Source organism: Hypomesus transpacificus, chromosome 6 (genome assembly GCF_021917145.1).
Source record: "Hypomesus transpacificus isolate Combined female chromosome 6, fHypTra1, whole genome shotgun sequence".
Classification (NCBI taxonomy): domain Eukaryota; kingdom Metazoa; phylum Chordata; class Actinopteri; order Osmeriformes; family Osmeridae; genus Hypomesus; species Hypomesus transpacificus.
Window position 1 is genome coordinate 6,232,076 of NC_061065.1, and position 23,263 is coordinate 6,255,338.

The 23,263-nt window shown below is 44.3% G+C and overlaps 1 protein-coding gene across 4 annotated transcripts in view; it reads right to left on the reverse strand.

Moving 5' to 3' along the window:
• Window positions 1-421: 421 nt before the first annotated feature.
• The window catches only part of epha7 (eph receptor A7), a 55,012-nt gene continuing 32,170 nt past the window's right edge, over window positions 422-23,263 (reverse strand). The window contains exons 6-17 of one of the 4 annotated variants that reach the window (XM_047021378.1): window positions 10,698-10,822; window positions 9,519-9,687; window positions 8,804-8,912; window positions 7,815-7,870; window positions 5,815-5,928; window positions 5,192-5,377; window positions 4,695-4,756; window positions 4,303-4,512; window positions 3,862-4,011; window positions 2,095-2,288; window positions 1,219-1,374; window positions 422-902 (exon numbers count right to left, since the gene is read on the reverse strand). In XM_047021378.1, the coding sequence (XP_046877334.1) occupies window positions 788-902; window positions 1,219-1,374; window positions 2,095-2,288; window positions 3,862-4,011; window positions 4,303-4,512; window positions 4,695-4,756; window positions 5,192-5,377; window positions 5,815-5,928; window positions 7,815-7,870; window positions 8,804-8,912; window positions 9,519-9,687; window positions 10,698-10,822 (1,646 nt within the window). In that variant the 3' untranslated portion in view covers window positions 422-787. Of the gene's footprint in view, window positions 903-1,218; window positions 1,375-2,094; window positions 2,289-3,861; window positions 4,078-4,302; window positions 4,513-4,694; window positions 4,757-5,191; window positions 5,378-5,814; window positions 5,941-7,814; window positions 7,871-8,803; window positions 8,913-9,518; window positions 9,688-10,697; window positions 10,823-23,263 lie in introns of all 4 variants that reach the window. The other 3 variants (XM_047021376.1, XM_047021377.1, XM_047021375.1) reach the window with 3 other exon arrangements.

Genomic DNA, 23,263 nt, shown 5'->3' on the forward strand with positions numbered 1-23,263 from the left:
TTATAATAACATGAGAAAGCAGGAAAAAGCCTACAGCAAACCACTCCTGTAAGCTTAAAATAACTGAATACTTTGTCTGATGCAACTCATCTGAGGCACAGGACGACCATTTTTCACTTCAAAAACACAGGAAGAAAAACACAACTCACTGCAAACAGTTAAAACAGCCAGGAGTGTCTCAAGACAAACTGGTCGAAGTACCTCTAAATCTTCAGCAAACAAGTTCAGACACCACGCTCCTTGTCTCGCTCCTCTGAAAAGGAGTGTTTACCCTGTTGTAAAGTCCAAATAGGAAAAATAATAGTAAAGAAAATATTGATGGATTACTGTACGTGCCACATCATACCACTTCAGATGACACAAAATAAACAAACTAGAAAATAACAAAATACTGAAACCACCGTAAGGGGAAAATTGTTAGTTTTTTTTTTTTTTTTTTTTTTTAATCCATTGACGGTGTGCAACTAAATCATTCACAAAGGTAAAACAACAAGGTAATAAGAATTCAACTCCTTTCCAACGTGCCATTTCCATTTGTTATGTGGTCGAGAGTTCCGAAGAGCTTTCACGAATCGTCCAGGTAGTATGGCCCTTTCTCTCTCTCATTAGCACCCATTTTAAACAGGAACTACAGTTCTTTGCCAGGGAACAGGGGAATGATTTCAATCCGGACATCCGGAAGATTCAGACACAGGAATCTTTTGACCTTCGATGATGACCCTAGTTCCGGCCCTAGCGCTGCTATAGATAGCTCTGTTGCCCAGTCCACCGTGGGCCATGACGTCTGTCACACCTGGATGCCCGTGCCGTGAAGATGCAACACCTGGGCTCTCATAGTCTGTATGCTGCTCATGATCTTCTTTTGATGACCCACTAAAGTGATCCCCAAACTCATCACATCCCTGCAAGACAAGACAACCACTCATAAATCACAGCTCCAGACCTTGCAGAGGTGAAAACAAGCTTGATTTACAGGCTCAGGTATTTCATTAACGAAAAGAAAGAAAATAAAAGTGTGGAAAGAGGAAATCTATAAAAAAACTGTGAGACAGGCTTGTTCATGAATCACAAAGATGAAATTTAAATTCTGTCTTGCGGTAGTGTCAGAAGGAACAAAATTAATTACAACTCTAGAAAGTTCTGTGCTACGGTATGTGGCTTTGAGCCGAGCAGCTCTGAAGACCAGCAGTGACCACTTCCATACAAGTGTCTCCTTACTCAATAGACATCCTGGCCACAGACTCCAGCGAGCCGTAGCCTGCCGCTGTGAAGTTGTCCCTGTATCTGTCCATCTTGATGGCTTCCAACCACTCCCCTACAGAGCGGAATGAGGTGAAGTCTGGTGTACTCTGGTCCAACAGTGGACTGATCGGTCTGGGGGATGTGCAAGAGGACAGTTGGTATTGCTTAGCGTGAAAGGCAAACACATTCGACAACTAACACAATAAAGATACAAACTCACATTCAGTAGACACCCGAAAGCACTGGAAATTGCATGAAAAGAACAAACTAGCCAAATTCAAATGTCAATCCATTTGTGATTTAAATGCAAAAACAGCAGTTTGTCTCTTTATTTTGGCTTGTATTTTTCACAAAACAATGATCAAAAACCTCAATATGCAATGAATGAGAATCTCTCTTCAAATCGCACAAATGGTCTCTTGAAATGGAACTGCTTTTTAACCATTTTTGGGATATATATTCTCAATCTCACCAAGAGGAGATTGTGTTCCAACTGTAAATAGATTTCATTTGACAAATGTCACAGTGGGGTCCAGAGTTCCCACAGCACTTGAAAGTCCCAGGAACTCATTATAGGGATTGATTTAAAAGGCCTGATATTGACCATAAAGCCATGAAAGCTGCTTTGGCTTATTGATTCTTTGGGATTTATCTTTCATCTGCGAACTCCCGTGAATAAATCAACCAGTGGATGCTTCGGATTGTCCACTAATGCAGTTAAATAAAATTGAGTAATATATAAAACAAAACATAATTCAAAGTTTTATCACGGCGAAATCTAATTCAAGAGGTTTAGAACGTATTTGTGTCTCCTTGTGGTTTGTAAGATCTAACGAGACGAGCCTTCCTTACCTCGTACAGGTCCCTACTGGGGTTTTCAAGGTATTGGGGTTACGAATCATCTTATCCAGGATGCCCACTATTTGATCAAATTTAGGTCGATCAGCTCTGTCTTTCTGCCAGCAGTCCAGCATAAGCTGGTGTAGACCAGGAGGACAGTCCATAGGGGCAGGAAGGCGATAGCCTTCTTCTATGGCTTTTATAACCTACAGAAGACAGAGAAACAGCCATTACTGACACAAGTCACAGATCATTGACATTTATCCTTTAATAAATATGTCTATAAACATCTCTAGCAGTACATCATCACATGAAGGTTTGCTACAGAAGATGTGGTGTTTTGCTGACAATAACAGAAAGACTAAAAGAAAGTGAGAGACTGGCCAAGAGTAGATTTTTTGACCTGTCTCAGCAAAAAGAAACCAAAGTTGCCGTGTCACTTCTGCAGTATGTTTACTGAATTTTGGAGACACCTTTAATGTTTTGCAGCTAGTGAAATAAAAGTGTGAGTTGAGTCTATGTAACATAACAGTTGACGGTCTAGGCTCCCTATAGATCTATTCTCTCTTATCCTGTCAACTTTGTTGACGTTCGTAAGACTGGGGTTTTGAAAACGTCACAACTCAGTATCTTTATTTTCATTAAGTGCATGATTGAGTACCATTTATTCAACTAATATTACTGTTGTTCTCCCATGAAACCAAGAATGTTTACATGTCTCAACTCAACATTCCGCTGTATTTACATAAATGTATTGAACAACAACAAAAATAAATTTGCATATCATGCAATATCAATTTGCATTACTAAATGTAAACTATTAAACAATGGGTTTATAAAAAATCTATCTTGTGGGAACATAAGTGGCTATGGACACATTTGATTCGACTCCTCCTTTCGTTCTGGGGTTGTTTATTCATCTGGTATTCCTGTCAGGCCCATTCCAACAGGCTGATTTGTGGAGAGAGAAGTGTCAAAACACTGAAACTGTTTTGAGGAAATGTAAATATTGTTCTACTGCATCCCTGGAGGTGCTGTTTGCCAACATCTTGACAGGACACAAAATTCTCAGACATTGATGTCTGTCAAATAGCAGAGAGCCCAAGCGATCTACTGTATGCAACTTAAATCCCCAATCATCTGGATTAGCATTGCTGACGGTTCAATCAGCAGGCTTCTGGTCGGAAGAGGCAGAGAATTATAATCATGATTAGTTCCTCTGCTGAGGAGAGAGCTGTGTGTTCCTTTGTGGATATTATGTTGTTTTATATAACTCTTAATTTCAGTACAGGATAAAACAAACGTTGGTGCATCTGTGGTTAAAGGACTAGCAAACAGTGGCGGATGAAGCTTTTAACTTTCTACATTGAAATATTGTTGTTTTAGGTCTCCACTCCTTTTGAAACTGTAAGAGTAACAATGTTGTTATTTATTTGAAGGTGATTGATACTTCGAGTGGAAGCAAATAGCTTTTAAAGTAATGGATATTGGAATGACAAAGCTGTTTACATACTATTAAATTTACACTGAATACATTTTGTATTCCAAGTATATGGTTTTCTATTATTATATGGGCACTTTATGAATGTCAATCCTTCATAGTATAATAATGATACCATAACCATAGTAACGCAGATGCACATCTTAATGTTAATTATGGACCCATTTTCAACCAAATCCTGAGATTAAGTCTTCTGATAATTCTGAGTTACATAGTAGCAATAAGGGACTGGACAATCAGGTGACTGGAATATCGTAAACAGTGAGGCAGCAACTCACATCTTGATTGGACATGTCCCAGTAAGGCCGTTCTCCATAGGACATGACTTCCCACATGACAATGCCATAACTCCACACATCACTTGCGGAAGTGAATTTACGATACTGGATGGCTTCCGTTGCAGTCCATCGGACTGGAATTTTTCCGCCCTGTTCAGTAAAACGCAGGTCAGTGGCGGGAGTAAAGATCAAATTCATTATATCCTGCATCTTCCCCTAAAACATCAATTGAAAAGAGTTACCATATTGCACACAAGGTCAGCATAAAGTTACAAAAAAAGCGGCAGAGGAAACCGCTTGCTTAGCATATTGAATGGGGGCGGGCATGCATGAGCATGCAACCATATTTCCGCTCCACTACGAGTGTGGATGGAGTTGAGTATTCCCGGGCAGGTCTGGGTGTCTGGGCAGAGGCAGAAGCGGCAGGTTTAATGGACTCACCGTCGTCGTGTAGACAGCCTCTGCATCGTCGTCGATCACTCTTGACAGACCGAAGTCAGACACTTTACATACGAGGTTGCTGTTGACAAGGATGTTTCGAGCAGCCAAATCTCGATGGACGTATCCCATGTCTGAGAGGTATCTCATCCCTGCCGCTATGCCGCGCAGCATGCCAACCAACTGGATGACTGTGAACTGACCGTCGTGTTTCTGTACAACGCACACAACAAAAACCAGGTCAGCAGGTGATGGCTCTGTACAGTCAAATGAACTACAGAAAGCTGATGGCAAACGCAAACTTTCCATTAAAAACAGCATGTGTGATATACAAGGGTAGAGGAGAAGTAATGTCATTATGAGTGTCTGGAGACACTTGACGAGCAAGTACTTACCCTGAGGAAACCATCTAGCGAGCCATTCTCCATGTATTCAATCACAATCATGACTGGTTTCCCTGAAAAAAGGTTGACAAGTCCTATTCATTCACATAAATATAGCTTTCAAGTGTTGTGTTACGTTTCCTACTAAATATCCAGTAGGTATTTTTTGTCCCTTGGTATTTTTGGCGTTTTGTTTCATTGGTTTATAATTGAGTGTTAACATCTGCTCCTTATATTAGTGCATCTAAAAAGAAGAAAGCTTGACTAATTATGTCTGATTGTTTTCAGTGACATCCATTCCGCTTCGTTAATGTTTACATTCTATAGCATTTTTATTTATTTTTTTAGCTTAATATATTTTACATAATTGCATGAAAATAAAATATTTTGTGACAACATAACATTTAAATACAAAGGCAAACAGCAAAAACAAGGACCAAATAAATATTCACGCAACCTTTGCGTGTGCGCTGCTTCTCCTGGCTGCTAGGGAGAGCTGCAGTCCTTACCTCTGGTGACCACTCCTTCCAGATGGACCACGTTGGGATGGTCAAACTGACCCATGATGCTGGCCTCACACAGGAAGTCCCTCCGTTGTTTGTCTGTGTAGCCTACTTTCAGGGTTTTAATGGCCACCGACACGTCCCTCTTCCCCGGCAGCTTCAAGCGGCCGCTGCACACCTCTCCAAACTCTCCTGCGGGACAGGGGAGCAGTCATGACCGAGAGACGAGGGGAAATGATGACACTTCCTGTTTGATAAACTGCTTTGTGTATTTTCAGACAAAACAGCTCGCTGCAGGAGAATACAAATTGGAGTATGACATCTTTCTTTACTCAAGGGAGTGTAACAGAGACCTATAAAAGACATGCTGGAGATGTATGGATACTGTAATTGACCGAATCTTTAAAACCCACGTGGCAGCAATTTATCAGTCAAGGCCATTTGTGCTTGGCCGTCTTCAAAGATGTAGCCCAACCATTAATGCCAATGAACTTTTCCCCCTTTTGCACTATCAATATACAGAGTGGAAAATCGTGTCCCCATTCAAGGTGTAAATATTCAGCTGTCATTGTGATATATGAGAGCGGGGTGGGACTAAGCTGAGAGCTGTGAGACATGGTTAAGCTCACCTGCTCCAATAACTCGCTCAATCTTAATGCAGGACGCATCCAGCTCCTTGGCAAATTGATGGACAGCCCTGTTCGGGTCCTCGTAGGTTTCAGGGTCAATGTATGTTTTGGTGCCTGGAAATTTAACTGTAGAAGGGTAAGAGGATTACTGTTACGATTTAATATGCATACAGTGCACAAGGTCCCCGACAGTCCCTCCATTACCAAAGGCGATGATTCAGAAAGAATTACAAAACAGTCTGCAGAAGGAAGGCACAGGTGGCCAAAAGGTCTTCCTAGAAAAAAAACCCTAAACCACCATTTGTTTTTTTTTCCTGTCTTTTGCTTGAATAAAAATGAAAATTGTGTTGCTATCATCATTATTTCTCTCACTGACATGATATATATATATATTTTTTTTTTTACAAAAGATTTGAAATGGCAGAAATTGGATTTTATGGTTGTCAGCCATCCTGAGTGATTTTTTGCGACCTAATTCTGTAAACCCTAGCCACTAAATTGAAAACTGTGTTAAAAATACATAACATTAGTGATAAGGAATTGCAAAGCAGTTATTCACCTTTACCATTTCATACAATATCACAGCTTGATGAATATGAAGAGGTCTACTATAAAATATTCAGTCACAGAATGATAAAGGAATACCTCATAAATATGCAGGCACATACTCTGTAAATAGGGGGTGTTAAAAAAAAAACATTTAGCTGACTACAGATTGAAAAGGCCACCGTTTGAAAAAACGAGTGAGAGGTTCTAACCAAAACCAAAACACCACAGCACTAATACATATATTTCTGTGTGTAGATCAGAGCATTCTGTTAACCTCATTAGTGCATATCAAATTCCACAAATGACAACATTACCTGTCATCTTTAATACCACAAGCTGTTTAATAAGAAGCAGGAGTATAAGACCATAACATACTAGATAAAACCTGAAATGAAACCAACTGAGGCTCTACAATAACATTATTAAATTACGAATCAGCTCCAGGTATGATAATGCCTGACAAAAAAAACGAATATCCTTTTTCTCCATCCTCAAAAAGGCATGTTGGCCTATCCAGAAACATAAGCACAAATGCTTTGTGTTTCAGCACAAGGCGAAGGCAGTTGATATTTCCCTCCCCTCCGCGCTATAATTGCTTCGTCCATCCAAGCTGTCACTGGATCTGATAGGAGACGTCTTATCGTGACTTCCTGTGCTACACGGTGGACAAAGTGGGCCTACATCATGAATGTACACACTATCTGGCTGCTGTCACCTGTCCCAGGCTCGTCAGCTCACACCGCAGAGCTGCACCCTCCATTAGGGCCCACATCAGCTGCCTTGTTTTGGGCAGGACGAGTTGAGCACTCCAGCGCTCGATCAGTCAGATACTTAGCAGAGGCAAACCTGGGCTCTCCAGCCCTGCCCCCCCCCCCTCTACCACCGCATCATGTGACACCCTGAACCTTTGTTTCCATATCAGCAGTTTGCCTACGGCAAAGATCATTACGGCTTCACTTGGGATGCTGTCGGCAGCTGCATCTCCAGGGGCATCATTAGGGGCAGTGTATGACTGAGAGAGAACAGTCTCTTATTGGTAAAGGAGCCTGGAAGGGGACCATGGGGTGGAGTGAACTGTGTGTACATCTCTACTTCCAGCATCACCAGGAGCCTCTCCCTCGAAAAAAGGGCCAGAGTTTTTACATTTTTAATGAAGACTTCTCTCTTTCAGTTGAGCCCTACAAACTTTCACCGCCGGATCTCCAATTAATGTGTTTTGTAGTTTCAGGATTTCATGTCCTCAGCTAGACAGACATGTATATCAAATCCCAAACAGGTGTTGCTTGATTGTCCCCAACCTAAGTTCAAATCAACCAAAAGTGGGATGAAAACGCAAGGCTCGCGGTAGCGTTCTCTTGTCTGGACACGCATCCTGTAGTGCATGCGGTAATTGAGACGTGTTTAAGTGTGTGTGTGTGTGTGTGTGTGAGCTGATGAAAGCAAGCACTCACATTGGAAATACAGCTCCTCATCCCCCTCTTGATCCGCTTTGCTGTAGCCACAGTGCCTTGACAAGCAGAGGAAGAAGAGCAGAATCAACCGATTGTGTCGAAGAGATACACTGTATTACACAGGGATCCTAGTAGAGCTAACGCTGGGCATGACAAGTCTGTACAGATAACCTGCTAAGAGGAGGGAGCAGGGAGGGCCAGGGCCTGGCTCCAGAAACCCTGCGCACGGCTCTTTAACTCAAGTACTCTCCTCTGATATCACTAGCTAACCTTTCAAGTAAGAGAAGGGTTGAACAATGTGGCTATCCCAAACATCTTTTAATATTAAACTGGTCATATTAACTGGTAATATGGTGATATTAACATGTTGTTAATGTTAAGTTACCCAGATGGAAGCACAGTACATTACAGAGATATTTGTCCAAAGAAAACTAGGTTGGGAGAGCAGGAGAAGGACATGCAGGGAGGCAAATGGATATGTGACATCATACGTGCATGTGCACTCTGCATTTCTTTACGACTAGAACCCACTGTAGGGCATGCAATGATGAAAATGCCATCCATGCTGATGAGGCCTCTGTCCATCAGTGAATGCTTTCAATGGTTCCTGCCATAAAGTAGGGCTCTGGGAGGAGATGGCAAACAAGTCAAAGCTATACTTCACCCAGCCCTGAGTATCACACACACACACACACCCAACCCCTGCCTCCCCCCCCCACAAACACAGCATTCCAAACCTTTTATTTTGGAGTACTTTTGCCCCGTAATGGATCCGTTGCGAAAAAAAAAAATACAATCATGCCCCCCCAAAAAAGCTATAGTTATAGTTTCTAGAAAATGATGCATCACAATCCATTAGCACAGCATGCCACAGATGATAGGTGCGTGTGTGGACTCCACTGCTATGGAAGCCCATGAGTGACAGAAAGGCTAATTGACAAGCAGAGACTCACAGGAGCGGAGAGTCAATGGGGCCCGCGAGAGCGTACCTTCTCCCAATGATGAAGCCAAACACCATGAATACCAGGATGATGGTCCCTGCCACAGCCACCACCGCAATGATGATGACGGGGTTCTGCTCGCTGGAGACCGTCGCGGCTGAAGAGTGACACACACACGGAGAGACAAAGGCACACAGTGTGAACTTGAGCACATCTACCCTGCAAATCTATAGGAAAACGACAGAGCCAATGAGGAAAGGGGGGCCTAATCACCCCCCCCCCTCCCTCGCGTCTTCCGAGAGATGAGGAGGGCTGCAGCTATTTCGGGGCCATCTGCATACACACTGCTCTACTGTTTCAGAAAGTGGGCTTAATAGTCCCAGATGGAGGCTTGGGTGCCCTTCATATAAAACAATGACACATTCAGGTTGGACTGTTTCCCGTTCAGAAAGCTTACAGTGGTAGGCTGTTTGAATTGACAAACCGACGATAGCTCAAAGAAAATAGCTCCAGTAGCACTTTGTACTGTCAGCCGGTCTCGGACTGGAGAATTCTTGCATTTTTTAAATGTGTCTGCACTGTATAAATACAGGGAAAGAGAGCAATGATTTCTGAGGCTTGACACTTCAGGAGAGAACAGTACAACCTGACTTTAAAATGTAGCGACGAATACAGCTGTGTGTAAGTACCTGGCTGTGTGTGAGTCTTTCTGTCATGTCGAGTGTGTGTGTGTGTATGTGTGGTCGAGCGTGTGTGTGTGTACCTGTGGCCTCCTCCTTGGTGGTGATTTCCAGCCGAGGCCCGTACGTTCCGTAGCCTGCTGCGGTGAAAGCCCTGATCTGGAACACGTAGGACGTGCTGGGCTTCAGGTTGTTGACCGTGGCTGACGTCAACTTAGACTTCACCGTTGAGTAGATCCGGTCCTTCTGTTCCTGTGGGGGTGGACACGAGATTGTTTGATCTAAAACACCTCAGCTTTGTGTTATAGTCTTTTCATTCAGGCTCCAATTACAATGTGACCTTGATTTATTATTAAACAAAGAAAATATGAGTCTGTTTAACTCCTGGGTAAGGAGGAGGGCACTGTCTATACAGTCTCCCTTTTACCGGACTGAATGCTGGAGAATAAACACTGCTACCCTGTGCTCAGAAACCCTTCAGATGTAGACTGCATGTATTTTGTTGTTGATCTGTAAATAATTTGCCCGGCGAAAATGCCCAAATGGAATGCCAAAACCTGTTAGGAGTGAAGTCATGCTTGTTTCCAATTTTACAGCTGGCCAGACTACAGGCTGAGTACGTGACAGAGCAGACTGATTCCTGGGTGGCTGTAGGGTTCTGACCAGCAGGCTTCACACCAGGGCGCTTCTACCCTGCCTTTGATTTGTTGTGTTCAATCTATCAGCCGTACCCCCTCATCTGTTCTGAGTTAGAACACACGGGGGGGTGTAGTATATTATATATGAGGGGTGCAGGAGATGCAATAACAGATTGTTCACTCTGGCAGGGCAGCTACGGCGCTAGGCTGCCGTGTGTGTGAGTGGGTGGCTGTGACAGACCACGGAATGATTACAATCTTATGAGCATGTCATTCATTATTGCAATTAATTTGCAGAATCTCGCCGATTCCACTCACGAAGGCTTACTGATATGATGTAGAAGGAAGTGTAGGCAAAGTGAATGCAGAGAGGTCCGGGACACAGGGAGAGACGGGGACAAGGAGAGATAAAGCGAGAGAGAGAAAGAGCGAGGAATGTGTGAAAGAACAGGAAGAACAGAAGATAAAGAGAAAGTCAAAAGTTGTCTGTTCTAAGATATTCAGGGATGAAAGGAACAACACACAATTCCCTCTCTCGCTCTTCTCTCGCTCTTCTCTGGCTCTCTCTCCTGCTGCCTCTCTTTGACGTTGATGTATTCTGCCTTGCGTGTATCACACACTCACTTTCTCATAGTACTTGATCTCATATTCGGTGATGACGCCGTTGGGCTGTTCCGGCTCCTGCCAGGACAGCTGGATGCTCCGCTGCTGCACGCGCTCCTTGATGACTTCGCTGACTTGGGACGGAGCTGTGTGAACAAGACATGTCAATAAGATTTGGGGGAGAACCCTCTCAGCACCCACACACACACATATATACACACACATACATATACACACACACATATACACATGTACACACACACACACACACACATATACACACACACACATATACACACACACATATTCACACACACATATACACACACACATATACACACACATCCCCATCCAATCAGCTCCTCTCTAATCCCTGCTCTTCCAGAGCAGACAGACAACTCTCCGACACTGATGAATATTCACACGGCCTCTCCTAAATGTTTACCTCATAATGGAAATTTCAATTACAGTGCAAACAGCAGAAGATAGCATTATCCCAGCCTGTGTAAAACTGCAACATGTGGGTTATGAATGACAATTAAGTTAAATTAATTCTAGAAACACCGGTGGAACAGACTGGCACTTATCATGACAGTAGCATTCAGAAGCTTTTAGAGACATGTACCTGTAACCTTGTGGCAGCATTATGCACAGCGGACACCTGTTGACCTTCGCATAAATGAAAACTTGTATTTCTTTTTTTCTAACATCACCTTAATGTCTAACAGCAGGCATAAAGTGCTGTTGAAGACTAATGTAATGCACTTTCTGACAAAATGCATATCTTCAGAACTTACAAGAGAAAAGGTCCCTAAACTAAACGCAAAAGGTTGGGGTCAAAGCATGTATTTTTATTTATTTATCAATTAGCAAAGATAATCTGAAGACATCAAACTTGATTCATTGGACAGATGAGTCAGTCATGCATTGCTGGCGCTAGCAGATTGGTACGTGCTACCCTGACATCCAGTCTCAACCACACATCCAGCCGACAAGTCATGCCTAAAGATCTGTTGGCATCGCAATGAAAGACGTTCAGAGAACCACAAATTATGACCTTCTCTTCTACATAACTACAAAAAGAAAATAACAAAAAAAGGAGAACGCTCCTAATATCAGCAAGGGAAACAGTACACTATTATTAAGAAGATTTCGAGAAAGAGGGGGGAAATTCCCTAAAGGGGTGAAAATAAAATCCCTTAATTTCGGTGGTGAGGTTGGACCTCAAATCGGATGAGTGCTAAAGTCTGTGTGTCATGCTCAGTGACCTAGGGTTAGCCGGTGGCCATACCACGGGATGACCCCAGATTTGTTTTGAAATGACCTGGTACTAATCAGGCCCCCCGGATTAGAACCTCATTAGGCATCATGTGCATTCCTGACAGTAATGCACACGACAGCAGACTCCGAAGCTCCTGTCAGCAGACCAGATTTTGACAGGTCCGACATAATCCACCCAAAACAAACCAACAATGTATCCCTTTCAGGGTGGAGAGTCAGTTAAACTGACGATTAAGTTTTCTACTCCCAAGTCACAACAAGCAGTTACAGCAGCTTAACAAAGTCAAACTTTGAAGCTTATTTGCCGCCTCTCGTCCAGAGACTAGCCCTCTGAGGACCAACAGGCCCTCCCGTTTCCTGACGCCAACTCTCTGGTTCACGACCACCTCGAGACGTCTCCAGCCACTGCTCCACTGCACCTTTCTGATCTGGCATTTGTTTCTGCCTCCCTCACAATCCTTCGTATACAAGTGTCAATTATCCTCCAAGGGTTTCCGCCATGGATGTGGGTAGATGCAATTTGAAGTGGCATTTGTACAGCTGAAAACCCTTGTACCACAGTAATTGGATCTTTTTACCCTTTACTGTTGGTCACTTGGCAACATTAACTGTTTGTTTAGGGAGTGAGCAACTCCTTTTGAGATCTCTGTCTCGGTGGGAGCTCTGATGCAGTTGACTGAGAGCACAGGACTGCTACAGGACTGAGAGCACAGGACTGCTACAGGACTAAGAGCACAGGACTGAGAGCACAGGACTGAGAGCACAGGACTGAGAGCACAGGACTGCTACAGGACTGAGAGCACAGGACTGCTACAGGACTGAGAGCACAGGACTGCTACAGGACTAAGAGCACAGGACTGAGAGCACAGGACTGAGAGCACAGGACTGAGAGCACAGGACTGCTACAGGACTGAGAGCACAGGACTGCTACAGGACTGAGAGCACAGGACTGCTACAGGACTGAGAGCACAGGACTGCTACAGGACTGAGAGCACAGGACTGCTACAGGACTGAGAGCACAGGACTGCTACAGGACTGAGAGCACAGGACTGAGAGCACAGGACTGCTACAGGACTGAGAGCACAGGACTGCTACAGGACTGAAGCGAGCGATCATAGCGAGGTAGTCTCGTCATGAGGTTTCCATGACGAGACACTCGTAGACATCACCGGAGAAGGACGCAGACTGTGTTATAAGATCTGCAGGCCCGCCCTCCCCTCCCATACCCCGGGCCTCAGCTGCTGACTGTGACTCAGCCAACCACCACCCCGCCCCCTCCCCCCCCCCCTCCTGAAACCACACCCCTCAATCTCTTAATCGCTCCCCCACGGGTGACAGGAGAGCCGGGGTCGGCAGTGTTTTCACTGACATCATTAGTTCAGTGAACAGCATTAGCAGACGTGGCTTGCACACTAACTAAAAAAGGTAGGCTGTCTGGCGGTAATCCTAAAAAAGGAAGGAAGGCAGGAAGGGTAGGCTGAACGTGGACTGAGACTTCTGCAGGGTGAGGGAACGAGGAACCTCCCGTTCTGTGTTAATTCGGAGGAAAGTATGCTTCTCCTTCTGGTAGCTTCTAACATCCCCTGTGGATTCCTCAGCCAGCACCCTGTGACAGCCTTTAATGACATACTTAACATTACGGAGACCAGAGCCAGTCAGCCAATCACAGACTTTTAACATACCTGAGGGGTTTAGTGTACCAGAAAATTGTATAATTGTTATGCCTGTCTTAAAGAGACTGTTTGGGAGGCCGTCTGTGAAGTCATTCTGCAATATTAGAGAAAGTATTAGTGACCCCAACACCTTCTCCTGTAAAGCCAACTCATCCGGAAGCCACTCTCTGCCACGCCATGCATTTGAATACTTTATGAATACATTAGATGCAGGGATTTTAATATCTTCTTTTTCCACAGCTGGCTGCTTTGGCTCGATAGAGGCTGAGGCGCTGAAATGCTGGTTTATTGCATAAGCTTCTCTCTCTACTCCTCTGCTTGGTTTGTGGACCATACCCCTGCTATAAACTCATCTTTTAATTACCACAGTACTTAAGTCATGGTTGAGTATCTCACACCCACACTATTGATTGTTTTGGAGTCCACTAGATTATTTACATCTTGAAAGGTATAGAGCCCTAGCTTGCACGAGTGTTAAATGCAATAAGAGATGAAAATCATTGTGTGGTTCTACAACACGCAATATACTGCTGACAATTACTACCCCAACGAAGCCTGCACCTACACAGGAGGATATCAAACAACGAAAGGAATGGGCTTGCTGTGACTCAGGAAGTACCTCAGACATGCTGTATATTCCACACAGCAACAATAAAAAGAAGAAAACTTTATAGTACCCTCTAAATTTGATCCTGTTGTAACCACAAGTTTGATATTTATGGCCCACTTTGTTAATGCACTTAATTTTAATAGACTTGGGCCTTTTTCAGACATCTTTTCCAGAAGTCAATGAATACATCAAGATTGGCGACAGTATGGTTCATGGGTTGACACTAACAATGTATGACATAATCAAGATTACTTCCATTTGACATTGTGACTCACGCAAGAAAAAAGTCCCTTGTATTAAATGTTGGCAGCACACTTATGAGAACGGGACGTTTTAAGCAGTGGGGCAAGGGAGGCAAGCGAGAGAGTGCCTGTGTGTGTGAGTGTGTGTGTGTAGAGGGAGAGAGGAAGAGAGAGAGAAAGGGAGGACAGAAGAGAGCACAAAAGAGAAACAGATAGTCTGAAAGAAAGATAGCGAGAGCTAGGGAGGGAGAGAGAAAGAGACTCCCTTCACTGTCACCCACATGTTCCCAAAGCTAACCTAACTGGCAGTTGAGTTGCCTGGACTAGTAGCAGCCTAGCCCTAGCAGTGAAGGTTATTCAATCACTCAGTAGACTGCACACTCTGAGCGGACATGAGAAGAAGAAGAGGACGACTGGCTGTGTGGAGGCTCAGTGAGTCAGAAAATAAAAACGGCAGACAATGATAGGCCTCTGCTTTGATGAATGCGAAGGGAACTGTCGGAATTGCCATGACAAGGTTCTGGCTTGTGGGCCTCGACACCGCTGTCCTCCCTGAGCGCCAGTAACGGAGCACACACACACACACACAGTCACACACACAGTCACACTCACACACACACAGTCCCCAGCCGATGATGCTCACAGCTTTGTCACCACTGCTTAGAGTCTGGACGGGAGATGGTGAAATGGACCAGCGCAGACGTAAATTGTTCAGGCCATTAAGTAACGCTTTCATTTCTTTTTTTTTTGGAGGGATCAAGGCTTCAGCTTTCATATGGATGACATTTCTGTGAAGAGTCCTTTGTAAAAAGGAAATTTCCAAGCCTTCACCTACAGCTAAACTCACGGCTCACTCACTCAGTCTGAAACTGATCACTTGGCAATTTTCATTCTCTTTCTACCCAGTCAGTAAGCAGATCAGGAGGATTTTATCCACGCGTCGTGGCTGAAGCGATCACGTCTAATTCAGTCACTCTGGATCACTCACTTCAATGTCGATGATTCTAACTCACCGCTAGTGCTTACTGAAATGAAGGCGTGTAAAAATACCCTTGAACAAGGTGTGCTTCAAAATAGAGTTAGAGAGGGACTGGTGGAGGACGGAACGTTACCTGCATAACAATGCCAGGCTGGGGGCACCTTTGGTGTGCAGGCAGCGAGGTCAAAGGGGACTCCATTTGAAAGCAATTAGCCAGGGCTGATTTTAGGGAGGTGTGGGGGGGGGGGCACGAGGATGAGCCTTTCATGTTCCATCCAGACCCTGACAGCTCCGGTGCAGATTAATACATATCTTACCCCTCAATGCTGACAGCCCAAACCGTGCCATCAAAATGACAATTTCACATCATTATTTCCCCCGCAAAGACCTTGAATCAACAGGGAGATATCAAACTCAATTGCTTTAGACCTTTTCTGAAGTGTAACGGTCTGTGGTGGAAATTGGCGGCTGATACAGTATATCATGCAGTGGGGGTGTGGTCATGAAAGAATCTGTAAAAACTCTCTCTTCAGAGTTTAAACTGCGGGTAAACCATTCCTTGGCGTGGACACGATCAGTTCCATGTCCAGGGAAGATTCTATTATTTGATGTCGCCTGTCATCCGCACATAACATCATAAGTATAGCCTTGTTCCAAGCTGTGCAGCCCAGAGCTGAAAGCCCAGCGGATGGGTCAGTGGGGGGAGATTGCATCGGACACCTTTAATATTCATGCTACACTGACGTGCACACAGAGTGTGCAATGTGCATGATTGCCCTGGCATCACAGCCTGACAGGGAGTTCATTTGACCCAGTGATGGGAGTTCCATGCTGTGAACTCTGTCATGATCTCAAAACGACATCAGCTTTCGTAACAGATGCAGAAATCACTGGTCAGCTTTGTTACATAATTGTTTAGCCAGCAGGACCCCACTTATGGGAGGAAGTACTCGACTGGTTTGTGTCAGTGACCAAATTAGGGAGCAGGGTTGGCAGGCTATCATCAGCTCTCAGAACACACCTTTCTTCCCTGGAGAGGACAGGAACCAGGGGTCTGCTAGGTACAGATCCCCCCCCCCCCTCCCCATGTGGGGCATGAATAGAGTCATCTCACGCCTCCCTACCATCCCTCTGAGCCACATCATCTCACATCACCACTCACACACCAAATAATAGGGGAATTAATGTCATCATCTTCTGCATAGAGACATTAAGAAGGGGGGTGATAAATGTCTTCTTGCGGTTCAATGGTGCTCTGCCTTAATATGTCGGCGCATAACTGAGATTAAGGTAATATGTTTTCAAATGCCACGTGAGTATTTCTTCATTAAGACATTGGATCATTTAATCAGACGGGCTAATGGAATATAAGGGCAGGGTAGCCAGTAAACGAAGGAGATGGAGCAGGTTCTGGGACGTATATGTATAAAATAAACAAAACCCAGCAAGACCCTGAACTCAACCTCTGATGTTGAAGGTTTTCATTTCACACACAAGCCTAGAACACGATTACCTCCAAAAACATCCTGGCATTCGAGTGAGATCCATTGTTGCTCCCATCGTGGAATACAGAGCCCTACTGAATGCAATATGTCTCTCTAGCTGCCAAATTAAGAGGTTTTGATGACTTATGTTGGCAATCAAAATGATACCGACAACAAACAGCAGGCCGACATGTGAGAACGAAGAACGTAAAAACCAGGGAGGTTTCCGGAAATAACTGACAAGGTCACAAACCGAGGAGAGGCTTTGTAAATAAATTTCCATTTTGTTCAAAGGCGGCTACTTTCCATCTGAGCTCACTTCATCAGAGGAAATCCTTAAGAACTGCTTGGCTGGAAGATGTACAGTCCGATATCCTCATCAACTAATTGCAGAATTTCCTGAGATCCACAGAACTCACGTCCGAGACCGCCTGATGAAGCCACAAGAATAATTCCATCCTTGTCTAAATCCTTCTCTTCTGGTTAGATGTATTATAATGATGATATCCAACTGCTGCTCAGCATACTGAATGTCACCAGGAACAGGCTTTGGCACAACAGATGCAGCACAGATGAGAAAATGAAAGCCCTGGGAGATGCAGTAATGTAGACGCTTGGCTTTGCCTCATCCCTGCTCCAGTGACCTTTCTGGTAGGAGCAGCTGCGAGGCCTGTCTTTTTTCGAACATGTGAGCAGGCTAAGCAGAGCCGTGCGTCTGCATACACAGAACCTTTATCATTTATCTTAATAAAACAAAAGGCTTGGGAGCGAAAAGGCGCAGAGTCGATTACGGCACAAACCGAAAGAAGCTTTGCGACTGTCGGTCTTTACAGGAGCTGCTAACCAGCCAGCCAAAAGTCCCGCCACCTCCCCCCTTCTATTAAATGTCAAAGCACAGCCTCGGGGCCCTGCGCTCGCATCGAAAGCCTTGATTGGACATCTGAGCCATGTGGGGATTGAAATGTGAGATAATTCACGAAATGCAGTGTGCTGTGGACTGATGTGGCTGCTCGGGTCAGGATCCCAAGGCAATGCTATTATTTCGAGGTTTTTGGCATCATGGCCACTTATCTGTGCCTTCCCACAGTGGCAGCTCTTCCTGCCCGCGCTCTCATCTCCTTATCAGCAGTGAATAAATCTTAGGTTTGGCAGCAGGCACGAGGAATATTAAAATTTCAAATTAAACCCCCACCCACCCCCATTTTCCTGAATAAGGGGCACCCGATGATCACCAGGGGTTGGCATCATAAACATCCATTTATTATAGAAATACCTCTGTCATCACGTAGATGATCATATTAATCAGAGCTCATATGCTCTTTAATCACAATCTTGGACAGCATCCATTCCAGTGAAATCCCATCCAGAGGCCCTCTAGCCGTCTGTAAGCAGCGTCAGGCAGACCGTACAGACACACTCTGCTGATTGCCAGCAGATCTAAGCCAAGCCGGCAGCTCTGCTAGGCTCAGGCCCATACCTGTGGAGTACAGTCCGAAGCCAGACCATCACTCCACAGCAAGAAGAATAACCACTCAACACAACATTGTGGACGTCTGTTGGGGGGGAGGGGGGGGGGGCTGGGACAGCGTGTGGAAAACAAATGCATCACCATCACCTCGGTTTCTGAGTACCTGAGTCTGTCAACACATCCAATATACCATCATGTGAGGCCAGAGCAGCACATTCCATACTAGCTTATTTGAACATCAGACCTGTGTTTTGTTATTTCATTTGGCAGGCAGACTGGAAATCACCGGCAGTGAGTGGACCACATCTGCGAAGTGTGGACGTGGTCCCTTCTAGACAGATTGGCTTCACAGCAAGGATGAAGGATGAGTGGGCCTGGTTCTGTTCAACAAACACTTGAAAACCGGTGGTAGCACAGACCAAATGAAAAGAAAAAGATAGATGGCCAGATCGAATACGCACAAGGAAAGTGTAACAGAACTGTAGTGTGTAACACTGTCCTGGGGGTGCCTGCCTGGGCAGGTTGTGTGGCAGCTTGTTATGATAGAGGTGATCTTGGTTTTCAAGATCACAGGTCAAAGTCACAGTCTGGGTTATAAGACGTACTTCAGCTCGTTCCTGTGTGCCTGTAAATCCCAAACACATCCAATAAAAGCCAGAGACACAACTCGACCTAGCAACGCCTAGCAACACCTCACTCCGCCTCCGTGTTTTGCAACGCGGTCAATGGCACCTCCATCCCCGCCACGCAAAACAGCGTCTCGCGCCCAGGAGATAATGACCTTACATGGGAAGCTGGAACCTGTCAGAGTGGGCGGAGGACCAGCCATAACTCACGCTGCATTGACAGCCGAACGTGCCTGTCCATGCGAAAACAACATCAGGCTGGCTGGTCGAGGCCTGTCCTGGATGCAGAGAGTGCATTAGCGGAGTTACTGTGGCTGGCGATGAGGGACAGAGCTGGCACGCCCACAAGGCTAGTCAGCAGCAGCCAGTAATCACAGGGAAGGCCCGTATTGCAGCAGCAGTGCTGGCCGTGATGACTAACCCTGCCCTCAGACACTCTGCCTGGGCCAGCTGTGCCGCGCCGGAGCAGACGGCTGGAGAAAGAGATTTGTGCAAAGTCTTCTTAGTCACTCTGTCTGGAGTCTTTTTACATCTGTCGTCGCCGGTGAGCTACTTGCTCGCTCATCTGTCTGATGTGGGGTTGCTTGATGTCTTCTTCTCGTTCAGTCAACAACAAAATGACAGGGCATGACGGAAACGAGACATGTTCGCTCACAGTGATTGGGCGTGGCTGTTGACTGGCTTACAGTGATTGGGCGTGCCTCTTGACTGGCTTAACATGGCACGAAACACATTCCGAGGACGTTTAGCTTGTAGTGAATATGCCATTATAGACTCATGTACTATTGATGGTTCATCTACAATAGAAGAACGCGTTGATCCTTTAAATGACGGACCACCCAGCCAAATCTAGTACTTCTGTGTTTTATTAGCCTACGGAAACAGTAACTGATTGTGATTAATGACTAGTGTGCATGCACAGAGAAACTCAATGACTCTTTAGGGGTTCTGATATCACTGGATAAAAGATTATATCACACGCATTTCAGACTATTTCAGAGTTGGTTTGCCACAACTCCTTGCTTGTACCAATCTGTTCTGATCAAAACTGTAACAATGATTTATTATAACGTGTCAGGTAGAGGCTGTTTGCAGTGCTAAAACTCACTGGAGTCTTACACAGTATCCACACATGGTTGGACATCAGCATGAGAATAGCTAGAATATTCCCAGAGTCAAACAAATGCAGCTTTCTCTCCCGCCCGCCCGCCCCCAACCCCCCCTAGCCTCCCCAGTAGGAAGAAGTTGCTGATTTCAAATGGCCGCAGCCCTCCCTGTGCTGAGTGATGTGCTACCTGCCGAAACAAAGACCTCTCTCAGGTGTCCAGCCCAACCCAGAGCAGCAGAGTATACCCTGCCCTGCCAAGACAAAGCCAGAGGGTCCTTTGTATGTGGCCCTCCTGCTCCACCAGTCCTGTGAAGGACCATAATCGCTGGGCAGAAAACGGCTTCTCTCCCAGGCAAAGTGCCCACCACCACTGAAATATCTGCTGGGCAGAAAGGCAGGCTCTGTTTATACCTAGAAAGCAGTCCCTTCTCCTCGTCAACGGTGTTGTTTGAATGACAGCGTGGCCGTAACAGGTTGAGACTCACAGAAATGAGAGTGGGTTCTCTCATTGGTCCCTCCTCTCAGCTGGTGGAGCTGGCTAAGCTGTACTGCCCACAGCTTGTGACCTCTGACCCAGGAGGCAGAACAGCTGTGGTGCTTAAGATTAGCTGTTTGTTGTTGAAATGTGTTTAGCACCACACCAGGAGCTTCTGGTTAAATTGACTCTGAGACTTCTCTAGATTTTTGAACAGTCAGTTTTGTGAGGGGAATACAAACTATCCGTTTAAAGCTTACGGAGTGAATTAAATTATTGTTGTGAATTAACATTCCTTGGTATTAAGATCCAATCTTAATTTCATAGTGGGGAACATTAATACATTTGTGGTAGGACCTCGCATTTTACACTTACTGACTGAACACAGTGTACATATCATTATAAATTATACCTGTAATATTATTTCATGGTAATTATACCTTGAAATTAAATTCAGCTGCCTACAGTTTTTACGATTGATCAGGTAATAAAAAAGTTAACAGCTTTATAAAGGACCTTGGCAATGAAAAATATTACTTGTAATAAGTAGGATGTTAAAGTAGACTGACATGATATCATTAGGGGGAACCATGATATTTGGAGAATCACCTTCTTTCTTCAGGAGATTACTTTGTTAATATTGAAACAGTATGCAATTAGACTAACCCAGAAGTGTGCTTGATGAATCTTATCAACACAATATACAGACTTAAGAACTTGTATAAACTTCAGTATAGATATACAGTGCCCTCCAAAAGTATTGGAACAGTGAGGCGAATTCCTTTATTTTTGCTGTAGACTGAAAACATTTGGGCTTGACATCAAATAATGAACGTGAGACCAGAGATCAACGTTTCAGCTTTTATTTCCAGGTATTTACATCAGGATCTGATGCACAAATTAGAAAATATCACCTTTTTGTTCGAACCCACCCATTTGTCACGTGAGCAAAAGTATTGGAACATGTGACTGACATGTGTGTTTTGTTGCCCAGGTGTGTCCTATTACATACATTATTCAATCAATAAATACCACTGAATGTCTACACTCAGGTTCAGATTGGGTAAGATAGGTTTTGTCTATGCAGACTGTATTCAGAGGTGAAAACAACATGAAAACCAGAGCGCTGTCTTTGGGTGAAAAACAAGCAATTGTGAGTCTTAGAGAAGATGGAAAATCAATCAGAGCCATTGCAGAAACATTGGCCATAGCCAGTACAACCATTTGGAATGTCCTGAAGAAGAAGAAAACTACTGGTGTACTAAGTAACAGACGTCGAACAGGTAGACCAAGGAAAACATCAGCAGTTAGTGACAGAAACATTGTGAGAGCTGTAAAGAAAGACCCTAAAACAACTGTTAGTGAGATCAGCAACAACCTCCAGATGGCAGGAGTGAAGGTATCACTATCTACTGTTCGCAGAAGACTTCATGAACAAAAGTACAAGGGCTACACCAGAAGATGCAAACCACTCATTAGCAAGAAGAATAGGAAGGCCAGGCTGGAATTTGCCAAAAAGTACAGAGATGAACCTCAAAAATTCTGGGACAAAGTTTTATGGACTGATGAGACAAAGATTAACTTTTACCAAAGTGATGGAAAGGCTAAAGTTTGGAGAAAGAAAGGAACTGCTCATGATCCCAAACACACAAGCTCATCTGTGAAACACGGTGGAGGTAATGTCATGGCTTGGGCTTGCATGGCTTCTTCTGGGACGGGCTCATTAATCTTCATTGAGGATGTAACACATGATGGCAGCAGCAAAATGAACTCGGAAGTCTACAGAAACATTTTGTCTGCCAATTTAAGGAAAGATGCAACCAAACTGATTGGCAGAGCCTTCATCATGCAGCAAGATAACGACCCAAAACACACTGCCAAAACAACAAAGGAGTTCATCAGGGGCAAGAAATGGAAGGTATTAGACTGGCCAAGTCAATCTCCAGACTTAAACCCTATAGAGCATGCATTTTACCTGCTTAAGAGGAGACTGAAGGGAGGAACCCCACAAAACAAACAACAACTGAAAGAGGCTGCAGTGAAAGCCTGGGAAAGCATCAAAAAGGAAGAATGCAAAAGTTTGGTGACGTCAATGGGTCACAGACTTGCTGCAGTTATTGAAAGCAAAGGATTTGCAACTAAATATTAAGTCTTATTCACTTAAATATGTTTTAAGTATATCTGTTCCAATACTTTTGATCACATGACAAATGGGTGGATTCAAACAAAATGTGATATTTTCTTAGTTGTGCATCAGATCCTGATGTAAATACCTGGAAATAAAAGCTGAAACGTTGATCTCTGGTCTCACGTTCATTATTTGATGTCAAGCCCAAATGTTTTCAGTCTACAGCAAAAATAAAGGAATTCGCCTCACTGTTCCAATACTTTTGGAGGGCACTGTATGAGGGATTGACTAATATAACGTGAGGGACAGATAACCATTAAGGTAATTTATAAAAATTATTTCAAAGTCAAAGCTTGTGTGACGACATGCCCAGCAATAATCAATTTTTTGAAGTATCACAGCAGGTCAATAATGTGCAATAAATCTATGATAAGAATAAGGAAACATTGCTTGTCATAGAGAATCACGGACGATACTTCTTTCTAATTGCTCCATGAAGAGAATAATGAGTTC